The sequence below is a fragment of the Bicyclus anynana genome, chromosome 13, assembly GCF_947172395.1.
Source record: "Bicyclus anynana chromosome 13, ilBicAnyn1.1, whole genome shotgun sequence".
In the NCBI taxonomy this organism is placed as follows: Eukaryota; Metazoa; Arthropoda; class Insecta; order Lepidoptera; family Nymphalidae; genus Bicyclus; species Bicyclus anynana.
The window spans coordinates 11,987,129-12,004,153 of NC_069095.1; the positions used below are offsets into that span (position 1 = coordinate 11,987,129).

A 17,025-nucleotide genomic window follows, 5' to 3' on the forward strand; every position below is an offset into this window, starting at 1 on the left:
ATTATAAATGCTAATATTATAAAAAAACGAAAGTTTGTGTGTGTGTAAGTATGTTTGTTACTCTTTTACGCATTACCTACAAAATCGATTTGGCTAAATTCTAGAATTGATATAAATTTTACCCTGCCTGGATAGTCTGCTAGTAGTTTTAGATTTAAACTTACTAGATTTTTGGTTATATTTAAAAATATGGCAATGGCTATTCAATATTAGTCTTTTTTTTTACTGCGCACTAGCCTAGCCTAGCCTAACTAGAAATAATCCTACATACGCCAATGATCTTAGTCATTGCATAAAACTAAAATAATTGTTTCTAAACGTTCTTGCTTAGTGAGTATGAGTCATACGTAATGGTAATTAGCGTTTCAAATTAATTACGTTAACACCTTACTACCAGTGATTTACTGACTAACCTACATTACTCGTAATGTACAAATTTGTTTTTTTATTGACTCTACCAGCAAGGTCACAGAACATAATGATGACAGTAAGGTTCTACAAAATCGCACTTGTGAAAAACTCTCTTTTCGATAACGATTCGATAAAAATATTGGCAAAACAATATAATAATATTATGTATATTGTGTTGCAATATACATCATATATTGTGCTTAACACAGAAGAAAAAGAACTACAACAGAAAAAATACACGTGAGCATACAAAGGCGGCCTTATTGCTAAAAACAGAAGAAAAAATCTAGCATTTTTATATCTTAAATTGCATATTGCAGGCATAGGTAGTTAAATTTAACTTCATTGAAGCATTAACAGAACACAAAAAAAATAACTCTTTAAATAATTTCGACTTTGCAATTAAACATAGAGTCAACATCTCTTGAGGATACTCCAATTTTAATTCTATTTAATATATCATAAATTAAATTCCTGCTATAAAGTGAAATTTTCGAAATGTTAGTCTAAGAGCAAACCAGTTTTTTACGTGAGCGAATGACATCATCACATTACCGAGTTAATTATGTAGTCGTAACAGTTTTTAAGTTAAATCTTCTCATCAAAACGCCTTTCACGCTGTCCTTTATCATATACCAGATGTTATGCAAAGAGAAAGGCGATAAAAGTCGACAAATATTATGCGTATAGCATTCAACGGCCACGCGGTGTATGTAAAATAAATATTTGCAATCAATTTTACTTTGTGATTTACGTAACTGCGTACGACTTTCGTTCGTGGTTTTTTTTTCTAATGAATTGTTAAAATTTTCTATTCACTTTGTAGTTGCAAAATAGAAAACGTTAACATACCTACCTAATACCTAAGCCACGTACGTTTATGTACACGTATTGTATTGTGTTGTGCTTCTCAGACTACGTACGTTTGTTACCCAGGAAAATCGCCGTTACAGTTCTTTTTTTAATTTAATGAATTTACTTTCTCCTTCACTTTAATTAAAAATAAACAAATGTATTAGGGCGTAATATACTATTAAAAGATATTTTTACTATAAAATAAAATGAAACTCAACCAAGTCAAAGATTTTTCATCACTTAAGAATTCGATTTTCGTTCATTTCTGCATAGGATTTCTGTTTTCATTACACAAACAAACACATATGATGATTTTTTTTTAAGTATAGCAGGAAAATATTTTTGGAATTCTAACCTAAGCAATTTTTGTTGTGTAAAATATTGTGCGAAATACGAATCACGGAAATGCCAAGTGAGTTAAATTTTACATCGAGTCCTTGTAACACAAAACTGTGTCTTATATGGTGTTTCGCGATAGGAAATACACATCAAGATCAAAGATGGGAGTTTTGTATTCATAGGTTTCCTGCCTTTCTTAAAAAAAATCCATTTTTTTTTTAATTTTTAAAAATCGATATAACTATGTACCTGTACCTGTTACATAATTAATATACTGTGTGGGGTTTATGCGAATATTAAATAACATGTAAGGCTAACTTTAAAATCTTTGCGAGCCTTGAACTCGTGACATTCGCATTATGATGTCATTTTGGTTCTCTAAATATGGTAGCTGTGATATTTTATTTTATTTTGCAGTCCACCACTTTACCTGAGTATGCTAATGGTGTCATAAAAACTCCCGTGACTAAAGGATTATTTATAAAAATATAGATATTTAATGTTATGAATCGAGTTTTACAAAGCATCCAATCAACTAATATGTAAACAAGTTTGTTAATTTAGTCTAAGAAGGTAAAAAAGGATATAAAATGAAAAAAAATCTAAAAACTGGTTCCAACGAAAAATCTAAATGCTAAATAAAAGATCTTAAGTCGGAATTCAGAATCTTGCTCTCAAGATTTGTGATTATTACCTAATCATAACACGGTTATTAGTCATTTATTTTAATGAAGCTGGATTTAAAATTAATTATTAGCTTTTGTCCTCAGCTTTGCTTGCGCGTTCACGTAATTTGTCAATCAATCAACTTACTTTCAGGCAACTACAATCTTGTAAGTCGAAGAAAAAATAAAATCAAGCACACCATCTTGATTTCTGCAAAATCGACCAAATCAAGCGACAACATCTTTTGCAGATAGTCTTTACTTGCATACTAATATTATAAAGAGGTAGTTTGTGGTATTGAAGGAGGTAATCTCTGCATCTGTAGAACCGATTATAAAGATTCTTTTACCACTATAAAGCTTCGTTATTTGTGAGTGTCAAAGGCTTTTTTTTATACCCGTATTTGCACGGGAACGGGAACTACGCGTGGAAGTAATAAAATAAATCAATTATAATATTTAGTATTTTTAATGAACTTGACAAGGATAATCACAAAAAAGTTTTAGACTTATTTGACATGTTGTTTCAGATAAAACTTTTGGTATTTATTATTGCAATGTGTCCAAAAATTCAAATTCCTTGCGAATGAAGTCAGCAACTGTAGTTTTATTATGATAATGATAATATTTCACCTAAGTGTGAACCATTCATTGTTTTCTCGATGCCGCGTTGTCAAAAATTCATGAAAGTGTGACCAAATTAGGCGATTTCATGCCTCGATTTCATGCAAAATGAGTAGCATTATAAAATATATATATACTAGCATACGCCCGCGACTTCGTCCGCGTAAATTTCGATGTCAACTTTACTACTACCCCTACCATACCCTACCACTACCCCAACCCTACCCAACCCCTACATCTACCCTACCCCTACCCTACCCTACCCTACCCCTACCCCCAGCCTACCCCAAACCTACTCCCACCCTACCCCTACTTTACCTACACCCTACCCCCATCCTACCCCTACCCCCATCCTACCCCTACCCTCAACAAACAAACATAACAATAACAAACACAACAATACATAACATAACATAACACAACAATAACAAACATACAAACAAAGTTTTCCTCTTTATAATATTAGTATAGATAAATATATATATAAATGAATACAATATATGTAAATATATATAAATATATATAAATGAATACAATATAATATGTACTTATGTTTTGCCAGTGTTTGGTTACGTTCAACATATTGACAATTGTAATTCAAATAAATTAATGTACCCTATACCTATAAAAAATGTCGTAGGTAAATCTTTCAAAACAAGTAATTCTGTAGCTTATGAGTAAGTAATGCATTTTACAAACATGTTCTTTGTAATGTTGTTGTTAGAAGAAACTAATTAATAAATATATCGTAATCGTCCTGAATAATTAATATAATATAATAGTTGACGGCCTCTGTGGCGCAGTGGTATGCGCGGTGGATTTACAAAACGGAGGTCCTGGGTTCGATCCCCAGCTGCGCTGATTGAGGTTTTCTTAACTGGTCCAGGTCTGGCTGGCGGGAGGCTTCGGCCTTGGCTAGTTACCCTACCCTACCCTACCGGCAAAGACGTACCTCCAAGCGATTTGGCGTTCCGGTACGATGCCGTGTAGAAACCGAAAGGAGTGTGGATTTTCATCCTTTTCCTAACAAGTTAGCCCGCTTCGATCTTAGATTGCATCATCACTTACCATCAGGTGAGATTGTAGTCAAGGGCTGACTTGTAAAGAATAAAAAAATAAAAAAAAATAATAATAATAATTCACGTTTTTGCACTCTAACAAACGCTTTAGCTTTATTTATACCAGCTGCGCATCGAGTATGCAGTACCTATCACTAGGGCCTAACGCACGACGATTCTCTTTCTACGATCGCTAACGCTTCAATAATCAAAAAATGTATGGTAATGACATTTGCTCTGTACAGGTTACGTGATCAAGTTATCCATCGGATCTGTCATTCCCATATTTTTTTTTTATTTTTCAAAACGTTTGCGATTGTAAAAAGAGAATCGACGTATCAGATGGCTACAGACCCTGAATAGATCTCAATCTCGTAAGGTATTGAGAAAAAAGCATTTGTGCTATTCCATACTACATAAATAGTTATTCATCTGTTGAGTTGTGGCTTTTGATTAAAAAACAAACATTCATCAAACTTTATTTTTATAATATTAGTTATACCTATATCATAAACACGTGGACGACCCAAACCGAAGAGACTAGTAATTAAAAACACAATAAACGTTATTGATCGAATTTGCTCAAGACGCTCCACATATCTATTGATTCAATATGTTCCTCATACAAACACACATAAATGACTTGTTGATACAACACAAAAGATGTAGGTCCCATCTGAAAGACATATTATAAGATACGGTTGACACAAAACGTGTGTAAGAAATGAAAAGAGGACATTACTTAAACAGTAAACTATTGTACGAGTAAATGTAAATAACATTATATTGAATTGTTTACGGGGCAAAGACTGAATTGTTTATATATTTTTTTAAGGGTATTATATTTTTCTAACGGTTTTTTTATAGTCAAACGAGTCAATGTACCTATATAATAAGAAACGGTTATGTCAGAATTTTTTACGTTGGTATGAAAAAATAAATATAATCTTTTCGTAGGCATGTGCCTGTAAAAAAAAATAAACAAAAAATATTTAATAAGCTTTCGCTATACATTTTTTCGCCTGCACACTTTTAAATATATTTTTAATGATGTATTTCCTAATTTTTAGTTCAAAATTTATGGTTGCGGAAATGTCTGCCTTTTGATGTTTAATTAACCTAAATAGACAATATTTATAATTATTATTATTAGAAATATTTAGTAATTATTGTCATATTCCTAAAACATTCATCATTCATGATTAAAAATAAATCAGCATGTCCATCCATTGACGACCATTTATTCTGAACCGAGTTTTTGACGGCTCAAGTAATCCACGGTTTATCCATGTATAAGTGCCTTGGCAATTCTGTCGACTGGCTCTTGGCCTGCAAGTAAATAGCATATCGCCTCAATTTCACCGAGCCGGAGCCAGGTGTTACGCCGACCTAAATACCTGCCAACTACACAATGCCTCAGGGCTCTTACTGCTCTACTTGCAAGTTTATTAAACTTACGTTCATATTAATAACTAATATTAAGTATATTTTAATTGAATTAAGTAAATATTTTAATTTAATTTTAATATCCGCATAAATTATTTTGTCACTAGTGCTGGTAAGGAATCATCATCATTATCAACCCATATTTGGCTAACTGCTGAGCACGAGTCTCCTCTCAAAATGAGAGGCGTTAGGCCAATAGTCCACCACGCTGACCCTCTTCGAGACACCGGGATGTAGCACCATTAATTATGCCACTCCCGGCTGAGAATTTTCTATAAATTTCAACGAAGAAAATAAAACTCAGTATACCTAACACAATTGAAAAAAAAAATACTGTGGCAGACGGACATATAATCTTCTTATAAGGGTTCCGTTTTTTCCGTTTACATTCGGGACCCTAAAAATGAATGTGGAATAAAAATCGAAAAATTTAGCACGTTCCTTTTGCAAATAAATTGATTCTAAAGCATTCGAAGTCACGGGCGCCTGCTAGTTGAAAATAAATTAAGGTTTAAAAAGGTAACAAAGAAAAATATTTCTTAAACAGCTTTTAGTCGACATTTTGAAAGAATTTTTACCTCACCTTTAAGTGGTCAGTCTGGCCAAGGATGCGGTGCGATGACCTCCATACTCGCTAACAAAGAACGCAATGTGTAAATATCTCCAACTCTGACCTTGTGATACACATTTCCATTCCGGACTAGAAGAAGAAGAAATACTTTATTGCACTCAAAAATAATTTAAAAAAAAAAACATAAAAAAAAATATTTTGGCTCACCAGCCAAAATTATTGGTGGGTGCCTTCGGCCGTTGGTGGTTACCACCCCACCGACAAAGACGTACCGCCTAGTGATTTAGCGTCACAGTACGATGTCGTGTAGAAACCGTAAGGGGTGTGGACTTTCATCCAACACCTAACAAGTTAGCCTGCTTCCTGCTAGATTGCATCATCATTTACCATCAGATGAGATTGTAGTCAATAGCTAACTTGTAAAGAATAAAAAAAACTCTAGTCTATAACTTGTCATACGTGATCGTCTAAACTAATAAACAACACACTATATACTTACATTAGATTTATCTTCATAGGTATAGTCCAGGAAATAAACTATAATAGAAAAGTTAGTTAAACTAATTTCGAGCATGTATATAGTCGTCATATAAAGTCCAGGTTTCGATGAAAACTAAATGAATGAACACTAATTGGTTTACGTAAGATTCCATTTGAATATTTACACGCAATACTGTTAATGTAACACGCTTTTTACTTTTTACATCAAGTAGATAATAGTAATGGTGATCGCATATCAGTTAAGACAAAATATACTGCTTTATTAAATGTATCTGCAAAACAGTATATAGGTGTCGTAGAGAACATACTCGTAAGTATAGAAAATTAAAATAATTTGCCACGGCTTTGATCGTGTAGAGGTAGAACTTTTCAGAAAATCCTTTATCTTTTGGTGAAACCTCATCCAGAAAATCTTATCTATTCTCTAATACATGAAGCTAGTTTAAATAATCTCTAAAATTAGATTTAAGACGATTATAAATAAACTATTTTAGGTATTAAATATTAATTAAACGCGTGCTGTAATGTGCGAACAGTTTTTAAAAAACAAACAAAGACACAAACTAGATTTGCTAGATTGGCTACAAGTCCACAACTGCCAATATACCTACAGTACTTACATCAATTGCATAGAAAATAAAAAGCGAGTGGCGTTAAATTATAGATCATAATCGTGTATCTAATTAAACATTACATGATCACGTTTACGGTTCGACAGTTATGTTCTTCGATTTCAATATATAGGCTAAATTATGCAAATTATAAACCACTAGCTAACGCCGCGCGCTTTTACCCGCGTGGTTCCCGTTCCCGTAGGAATACGGGAATAATATATAGCCTATAGCCTTCCTCGATAATTGGGCTATCTAACACTGAAATAATTTTTCAAATCGGACCAGTGGTTCCTGAGATTAGCGCGTTCAATCAATCAAACAAACAAACTCTTCAGCTTTATAATATTAGTATAGGTTTGAGTCTATCAATCATGCAGGTCCCTCTTATCTCATGGGCATAGCGCACGTGCCGTGAGCGATGGGAACTTTTAGTTCCTGCCTACTACTCGATAGTCTCCCCATTTATACCTGTTCCAGTTAAAAATAGTCTTCTGTCAAAACGGCCCAATTATTTTAAATCCTCCAAAAAAACACCTTTAAAACACGACCCTTAAATCTTCCACAGTCACGGCAGGTATAAACAGGTTCAGTGTTGACAGGGTAGACAGCTTATACTTAAAATAATATAGTATTGTTTATTTTAACGGTGTAAATATGACTTTTTATTATTCATGCTGTATATTTAGACTGCCGATAAATAGTAACACTTGTTTATTTCTTGTTTCAGGATGCCAGTTATGTAATCAACAGACGCTACACGAAGAGTAAGATGTCACCGGTCTGCCACAACTTCGTACAGAATGCGTGGAAGAAAGACTTCTGCTCGAACTGTTTTAAATCGCGCGAGGAACATGTTAAGCAGGAGAGGCCGACGGAAACCAGCAAATACTCCGTGACTCCGTTCCAGAACAGAAGCACGTTCTTCAAGAAAACTCCTTCCAGTATCCTTAAAATACACCCAAAGAAAAAAGGAAAACGAAACGTACGATTTCCCGAAGAAGTTTGTAGTGTTATAGGATACGGAGGCGATGATTGGTCAGATGGTGAAGAATTTGAAATATCAGAAGAAAATGGCGACGAAGATACCTTCCCAGACACAGAAGAAGAAAGAGAACTTCATAGAATTACAAAATCTAACACTGACTTTAACACAGTTAAAGCTAATTTACTAGGCGAATCTCTCACGAAATCGTATACCTCGTTATTATTAGGGAAAGTCCAAACTGATTCCGATGGTAAAAAGAAGACATTAATGGTGTCGGTAACCCCTTTTGGCCAGGAGAACAATGGTAAGAGTCCAAACGTAAAAACACATATTAGAAAGCCAGCCGTAATTAATTTAGCAGAACAAACAGAAGAATCCTCCAGTTATAAAACAAATATTATCTTGTCCACGTACATGAAAGAATCTGAAACTATTATAACCACAGACGGGTCTAAGCCGCCAAATGGTATTTTATGTACTGAAAAATCATTATTGGAAGAAATATCGGAAACGTTACAACAAAATAGAATAAGTACAGATCCTAATTTAGTTCAAAGCGAATGTAGTAAACCTTCTATCGTGGAAGGTAAAATGAAACAAAGTATGCAAGATGAGTGCGAAAGAAAAGAGATGTGTGAAACTAAAAAGAATAGTATTGTAAGAAAATCGCCATTAAACAAAACCCAAGAAAGACCAAAAGTGAATCTTAGTCGATCAGAGTTCAAATTTTGTAAAATAAACATTGAAAATAGTAGTGTTGACTCTGCAGTAGGCACCCTCAACTCGACGGCAAATAACTCGTTAACATCAGATGATGAAAGTTTTAGTGGACGTGCAGATTCTGATAATGAAGACAGCGGACATTTCTCAGAAGGCCACAAAATTGAAGAAACTGTTAAAATAAAAGTATTCAATGAAGATAAAAATATTAAAATGTCTCCTATTGGCCAACTACGCAAAGTAGACGGGCAAGCAAGTAACGGGTATTCTACATTCCAAAGTCCGATCATTGACATGCCGCCAATAATTCCGAAACAACCGGAAACGATATTCTCAGCTGATGGCAGTCGCGAGTTAGCGGGTGAGCCAGATGGCAGGGCAGACCCTGATGACACAAGCGAGGCACCAGCCTTACCTAGCAGCCCTGTCCCTACTATGGATCCACGACCATCATTTTTGCACGGTATGATAACCGATATAATGCCTATAAAACCGGTCCCCCCTGAAAAACCTAAACTTCCTGTCAAACCGGTTATGAAACAAAGTAAAAAGGTTACGTCACCACCGCAGGTTGTTATGCATTTGCAAACATCAAAGAAAGACGAGGAAGAAAATGGTATTAAATACTCAAATGATCACACAAAAAGTGAAATTAATGAATACCGGTCAGACTCCGTTTATTACGCGAAACCAGTGCTCACGAAACAGGACAGCGATACGTCTTTGAATAGTTTGTGCAAGCGCAAAGCACCCACACCTCCTCTGTCACCTACCGAAGAATACTCTAGTAATCTATACCAAAGAAATCCAAACGGCTTTATGAAATCAGACTCGCCTGTTGTTAGAGAAATGGAGAAGCGAGAAAGAGCCGTAATGTCTTCCTTACCGAAAAATAGATCTTTGGATGACGATAATAAAAAGGAAGTAACTCCGGAACCGGCCCCAAGAAGAAACATTTCACTATCACACGACAATCTACTCTTGGACGAAAAAAGGAAAGGCAAGATAAAGTTTTCTATAAAAAAGTTACTCCGTATCGGATCTTCCAAGGATTTGGATAAGAAAGAGCTAAGCGTTGCCCAAGTCACAAAAGTTACAGCCAAGACCGAAGAAATATACGATTTGACCCCGAAACCTAAGCCGCGTCTTGTCATCATACATCCTTTAGACATCAACGGATCAAATGTTGAAGTTGTGAAGTCGAATTGTGAAATTTCTGAGAGCTTACGTCGCTTGAGTCATGAGGATGTCTCGTCCATATACAGCGGGAGTAATTCCGCAACAGATGACGCACCAGCGAGGGTAGTCAACAAACCACCTCCTCCCCCCAGGATATCCAGCGAAGATTATAAGACTGCGACCAATGTGCCAAAACCTGCGAGACCGCCTCCTCCAAAATCGATTGCCTTGCAAAAGAAACAGAAACAACAAGCTTGGTCAAATACTCCAAAGCAGGATGACAACATTTATGCTAATTTAGGTAAGCCAGAATCAAATTTCCTTGCATCAGAATGTTGTTAATGAGTTGATCACATATTCTTTGACCCACTCGAATTCTTTTAAACACACATGAGTCATTGTCTTTCTTCATTGCAGAATAAATAAAAGTTTCGCTTGCCCATGTACTGTACAAATCAATATTCAAACACAGAGAGGGTTCGCTAATTAATATTCCATTCAAACTAAACGAGCATTTTATTCAAAATAGCTGAAACTTTGGACGCACTCAGGGTTTAAATTGCACAAACATAACTTCCTTATACAACACACACAAGTAGATTTGAATTTATTTCACAAACGCGTAATCGATATGAAATTTAATTAAGTTAACTAAAATTCTTATACTAGTAAAAATAAAACATAAAAAAACTGTATGGAGATCGTATGTTTGACGTCATATTCGTGCAAAGCTATAACTAGCACGCTCAGTGATTAGGCACGTCTCAGGGCATTAATTTATTGCATAAATCTTCCTATCATTATTTTAGTATAATCAGTAGGCACCAAGGCCACTTCAAGTGATGCGAGCCGAGCCGCAGCGCAAAAATATTGTAGGATGACTTATGCAATAAATTGCAAAACAGCCTACTCATATCACCTTTGTAAATTCATGGTTCCAATGTCCTAGTTTTTCAACTCCTAACAATTTTGAAAAAATGGGTCCAACATGGCTATTACCACGACATAAGTACTGCTATATACAAAAACTATTATTCTGCCTTTACATACTACATTACTTAACGCTAGTACCCGAGGAGGGCACGGCATAAAAAACCAAACCAATTTCACTGACAAATAAATTAGTTATAGATCGTGATTCATTGATTCCAGGAGAGATCCGATCGGCGCTGGCGCCAAGGAAACCGGAGCGGACGGCGAGTATGCGCGAACGTGAGACTCATCTCGAACTAGTCAAGCGTAGGACTTCACTGGACGATGAAAAAGATGACGTGGACGAACCACAAGAACTCGTACAAGCTACCAACGATCCTGTAATACACAGTTATGACGACGTTTACAACAACGCGAAATACGACGAAGAGAATTGTGATTCAGCCAAAAATAGTGACAGCGATTATGAATACGTGAGCCACGCGAGATCTAGCTCTCCCGAATGTGATGCAGCCATCAAAACAAGAGCAGAAGAGAGAACTGAACGGAAAGCTGAAGATACAGTGGAGTTCCCTAAATACAACTTCAGATCTTCCCTCCCATACTGCGGCAGCGAAACTGAATCTGAAATATATTCCCCGTACAGTTTCTATAGCACAGATAATATCGACAGTCCTACGAATGACGATTACCAGAATGACATGACTCCGAAGAACACTACCAACAAATTGAGAGTAAGGAAGGGAAGGAGCGTGGTGCACAAGAATCTGGAGGATAATTACGGCGCAGTGGTTATAGCTAATCACGAGGCGCTGGCGCAGGTTTTGGAACAGGTAAATTGCTTCGTGCCTTACGGCGCTTGGGAAATCGGTCTTAAGTACGTAGATTGCTTTGTTTTGATTTAAAAGCCTGTAGTCTTAAACTGTCTTATTGCGATTGTATCTACGAAGCTTTGAAATAGAATTTATATCTACCTATTCAGACTATTGTAAAAATGCTGGACTTTAGGTTGTACATTAATTTACCAACATTTTTATTAGACATTTTTTCCTCTACTTTAGATGCCTAAGAGTAGATGAGTAGTACATATTATAGAATGTTGATAGAGTTTTACATTGTAAGAAGAGGTGTTGAAGTCGTAATGTACATGACACTTCATCAAAATAAAGTTGGGCAAACAAATGAATTGAATATCAAAATGCTAGTAAAAATGCAATTACGCAACCTTACGCTGTTTATAAAAACAAAAGAAACGTTCAAATTACCTAGAATATTGTATAATTAAAAACCTTACTTGCTCATATTACAATTTTCAAGAAACACACGTAATCATTAGGTTTCTAATAATTAAATAGTTCTATGCAATTTAGGTGTAATATTTTTCATAATTTATATACGAGTAAGTACCTATATACATTAGACACTTTACTAATCATTTTTAAAGTTAGGTATTGGGTGTTTTTATAATAATCTAGGTGATGTTATTGTTACATGTTACTAAAGGCTACTTAGTATTACATTGCATTTTTCACAGTTAAGAAATATAATTAATTTCATTCTATTTAACACAGGAAATTCGGGTTATACATTAATCTTAATAATAATGGAAATCACTGAAGCATAGACAGCAATGGGGTCTTGTCTGTGATACCAGAGCACAATGCAGGACTGGAGCATTGTCTGGTATCACAATGTGGGATCACAATATACCTAACTACTTTTTTATCAAACCAACGCCTAAAAACAGAATACTTCATTGAGCAAAAAACTGCGATACTGCGCTCCTGAACTATCATCAGTATCGCCTGTATCGTCTCTTACTTAAAACACATCGAGTTCCCAAATCCTGTAAAAATGCTAAAAAGCTTACAACGAGGTGGCAAAATGAAATTTCAATAAGAGCACCCAAAATTTTACCCATTTTCAAAAACCCTTTTTTGGACAACTTGGCTAGAAAGTCTACAAAAAATACTTAGCTTCCTACGTGGCCTATTAACTCAACGTACAAACTATTTCCTAGGTCCAACAAAGTGCAGCCATGCAACCATCATTACGAGGGCTCAAGGCGTCAACGAATCTCCGTTGGAGCGACTTCACCATCCAACAAAGCAAAACCCACACCAAAGCTGGCAAGAGGTTCTTCTACCCAGCGCTGTGGAACTCTACCCAGGGTCCGGCGCATGTGACCCTGATGCTGTATAAAGAGCAGATGGTCTCGCAAATGGTCTGCCAGTCCGTTCAACCGACGACCCTCAGTTTGAATGCCATTACGGAGTTCTGTGACTTGGTGCCGCTGCAACAGTTTGGGGAGGATGGTGAAGATTTGGTACAAGGTGAGGATAAAGAATGATTCAAATTTATTATTTACACACCTTTTTTTTTAAATTTTCATAATGTTTATAAATGAAAAGTATAGGTAATGACAAAATGCTATTTATAAGCTTTTTGCGATTTAGACCATGGTATTGTTATTCCAACGGTTAGCCTATTTGGCTTTGGATCAAGAGGTCCTGGGTAGGATTCCTGAGTCAGGCTACGAAATATTGAGGTTTTCTTTGCACCACGCCAGCGTGGTGGACTATTTGGCCTAGCCCCTCTCATTCTGAGACGAGACTCGAGGTGAGCCAAATATGGGTTGATAATGACAATGATGGCTTACAATTAAACTACTGTACAATGTAAAAAAAAAATAACAAATAACTTGTATAACTTTCCAGCTACAATAGTCGTTCTGGCACACGCGCAAGTCGACACGATCCAGTCCTATGGGGAAGACCTGCACTCGACCAAAGACCAGCCCCAGAGCGACCAGATCCACGAAGCCATCTTCATGATGCTCCAACTCATCAACGGGCTGAAGTGTCTCCAAGCGCGAGGAGTGGAGGAGATCCCAGAGAGCTTGGCCTCCTTCATCGTGCTGAGAGAACTGCAGCCATCCCACGGGAGTACGCTGAATCTGCCTTCGCCTGATGATAGACTTACCTCCCTGTCTGCGCCCAAGACTAATTGTTATGGACGGCTGTGTATATTGCAAGGGTAATTTATATTTTTTACTTCTTTTCTTGAGCTTTGTTATCAATCATTTTCATCAAACTTCTTTTAACAGTTCTGTGGAGTAGATATGATTGATGTCACAATACAAAATCTACTACTAAAGTGAAAGTCGATATGCAATCTTTATCAACAAACAAATTAAAAATCAAAGTTAACCCATTTCCTCCAAAAAGAAAAGCACAATATTGATTAAATACCTACTTGTATTAAAAATTACAAGTAGGTATTAATCTATATTGGGCTTTTCTTTTTTCCAAGAAATCCTCAGGTAAAAATTCTCAGCTCGGATTTGGAAACCTAGTGTTACAGTCCCATTCCACTGAGTAAAGACGTCGCGTCGGCCTGTTCATCATCATCACATCTGATACTGTTACAGGAGTAAAAACATTATGAACCTAATTCCGACAATTCTAATTGAAGCAGCGAAGTGAGAATGAGGAGAGAGGGTCAGGTTGAAATAATCTGATAATGATGACAAAAACCCCTTTACCTAAAAATAGAATAAGCCCGCAAGAGACCTATACCTCTAAAAGTGATGCGTAAAAAGTAACAGGCAATTCTTCTTTCAGACTGACAGACGACATGAACTGCAGCAAATCAACAGACGAAGACCTCAACTCTCTGTGCAAATGTGCCACAAAAGCCACCGAAATTCTTCTGCCAGGAGACAAGCTAACGCCACTCATCAAGGAGATACTTCTAGAAGAAAGAGCAGTTTCCTTGAACCAAGCGAAATCAGTGCTAGAGTTCATGCTTTGGGCACCTTTTGACGTCGTTCAAGGGGTACCTGTCGAAGAAAGGGAACTTTCTCTACAGAGATGGTTAGATCTGGAAAGGGCAACAGTTTTACACGGTTTGGTTAGAACAAGAGTTCAACTAAATGTCTTCGAACAATTGCACTTGATGTTCTTAGTACGGTCCACTGCTAAAGCAATGTGCGACGCTTCGGTGTTACTTGAGAAAGCCAATGTTATATAAGTTGAGTTATAAAACTTGTTGAGTTATAAAACATATTGAAATAAAAAATGGTTAAACCCATGAGAATATTTTCCCATTTGACGTTTTGTTTGACACATTGCATGAACAAGCTTATAACTAAGAACCGTATACGGGCATAAACCGATGATACTCTTGTAAGTTTATCCATTTTGCTATTTCGGTGTTAACTTAAGTTGTGAGAGTAGGACAGCGCCATAGGAAGTAGAGAGAGACGGTATGCTTCTGAGTATAAGCTACGACTTACGTGTCCGACCGCTCAGAGATTGCGTTTCTGATAGGTCGTGATCGAATGGGCGATGTAACTTCAAACTGGCATACAGCGCCGTTAAACTGCGCTGATTCAAGGTCATGCCAATTGTTTGTCTTTGTAGTGATGAGACAAAAGACGAGGCAATTATACTTGAAGATGTTTGTCCCATTCAATCACGACCTGTCAGAAAAGCAATTTCTGAGCGGCCGGACATTACCAGAGATATTATATATCAAATTAATCTATGTGTGTAAAATAACAATTAGTACGTACGTACTACGCGAGAGTAAATCTATATTGGTGTAATATAAAAAGATAAATAACAATAAATTCCGGCCATTAGAAGATTTCGCATAACTTTTTGAAATTATTATGAAACGGATACCTAATTTTATAATTATTTACCTATACGTAGGTATCCCTGTATGTATAGTCGTCTAATATTGTAGTAAGTACCCGTACCTAGAAAAATTATGTTGTGACCGATTTTTCCTTAAAATAGGTCATAATATAATCTGTCATCGAAAACGCGTTGCTCGCTTAGACTAAATAGGATCTTATAATTTATGTATTATAATTTTCCTTATATTTTTGACATAAAATAGTTTTTCTTTTCTCACATCTACAAGATATTTCGAACTAAATTGGTAGTTGTAGTATTGTTTCTTTAGTCGTCAAGTGTATGATTAATACATTTAAGCTTTACTCGAATTATTTATATGTGCGTGTGTATAGCTATTTCAAATTAAATTGTATTGTTTTACAAAAGTAAAACTAGAAGTCTCTTAGTACTAAAAACCACTATTAAAATTTTCTAAATTGTCAATAAAGTTACTTCGTACCTCATAAAATTAAAAAAAAATTAAAAAAGAATGTTTTAGTCACACGCACACAAATTTATATTAAATAATTTGTTATTTATAAGATTTTATTTAAATTAGGCACCAGTAAGAAACCGATATTTATTGACGTAAAGAATTGGCACGTTTAAATATTTATTGTTATTTCATTTTACGTCATTTGTTATGAATTTCATTTTGGCCTTCACTTTTTATCAAACGACACAAAATTCTTGCCAATTTTTGCATATCGAAAAATGTATATCCGGTAACACTCGGCAAAAGTGGTAACTAAACATGGCCGATAATAAAAAAACGATTATTATCGAAAAATCGATAAAATTCGTCTACAAGCAAAACAGTGCCAATAGTATAAGCTACCTACGTCACGCACCGATTTAATTATTGGCGCGCCGATTTTTCTTTAACTTAATTAAAATGACGCGAAAATTCGTGATAAACTCAAAATCAGGGACTGATTTATATATACTCACATACGTAACCGGTGCCTTATGTATTATACACATCTAAATGTACATTTTAACACTTGTAATTTATATTACTTATAGTTATTTAGTTCTGTAAGCGATGCTACAGTTCAAATGTTTAATTCTCTATTATAAGAATTCATCGAATATAAAATAAACAAATTACATATGAACTTTTTGATTTTTATTTATAAAACGCCATGTTTGTGTTAATTTAACGTTAAAATATTCACTTGCTTTAGACAATAGACATAGGCCTCTTGTAGAACTTCCGATCACAAACATTGGTCTACCTATTTCGGGCTGGGGGGGTCGACTAACACTGATTTTTCGGGTGCGAGGTCGCATTTCCAACTCCTTGGGTTCCCCACGCCCATCGGCTCTTCAAGAATTGGCCCCGCCTACTGCCACTTCAACTTTGCCGCTCGTTGAAAATTGTAATGCGGATTGTAAAGCATAATTTTGTCACACACTGACTAACCAATGAACAATAA

The 17,025-nt window shown here is 35.7% G+C and overlaps 1 protein-coding gene across 5 annotated transcripts in view; it reads left to right on the forward strand.

Moving 5' to 3' along the window:
• LOC112051719 (uncharacterized) overlaps positions 1 to 16,704 on the forward strand; it is a 101,959-nt gene extending 85,255 nt beyond the window's left edge. For 4 of the 5 annotated variants that reach the window (XM_024090493.2, XM_024090495.2, XM_024090498.2 and 1 more), the window contains exons 2-6: positions 7,812 to 10,269; positions 11,121 to 11,734; positions 12,922 to 13,234; positions 13,619 to 13,937; positions 14,525 to 16,704. In XM_024090493.2, the coding sequence (XP_023946261.2) occupies positions 7,812 to 10,269; positions 11,121 to 11,734; positions 12,922 to 13,234; positions 13,619 to 13,937; positions 14,525 to 14,933 (4,113 nt within the window). In that variant the 3' untranslated portion in view covers positions 14,934 to 16,704. The remainder of the gene's footprint in view (positions 1 to 7,811; positions 10,270 to 11,120; positions 11,735 to 12,921; positions 13,235 to 13,618; positions 13,938 to 14,524) is intronic. The other variant, XM_024090494.2, reaches the window with a different exon arrangement.
• Positions 16,705 to 17,025: the final 321 nt, after the last annotated feature.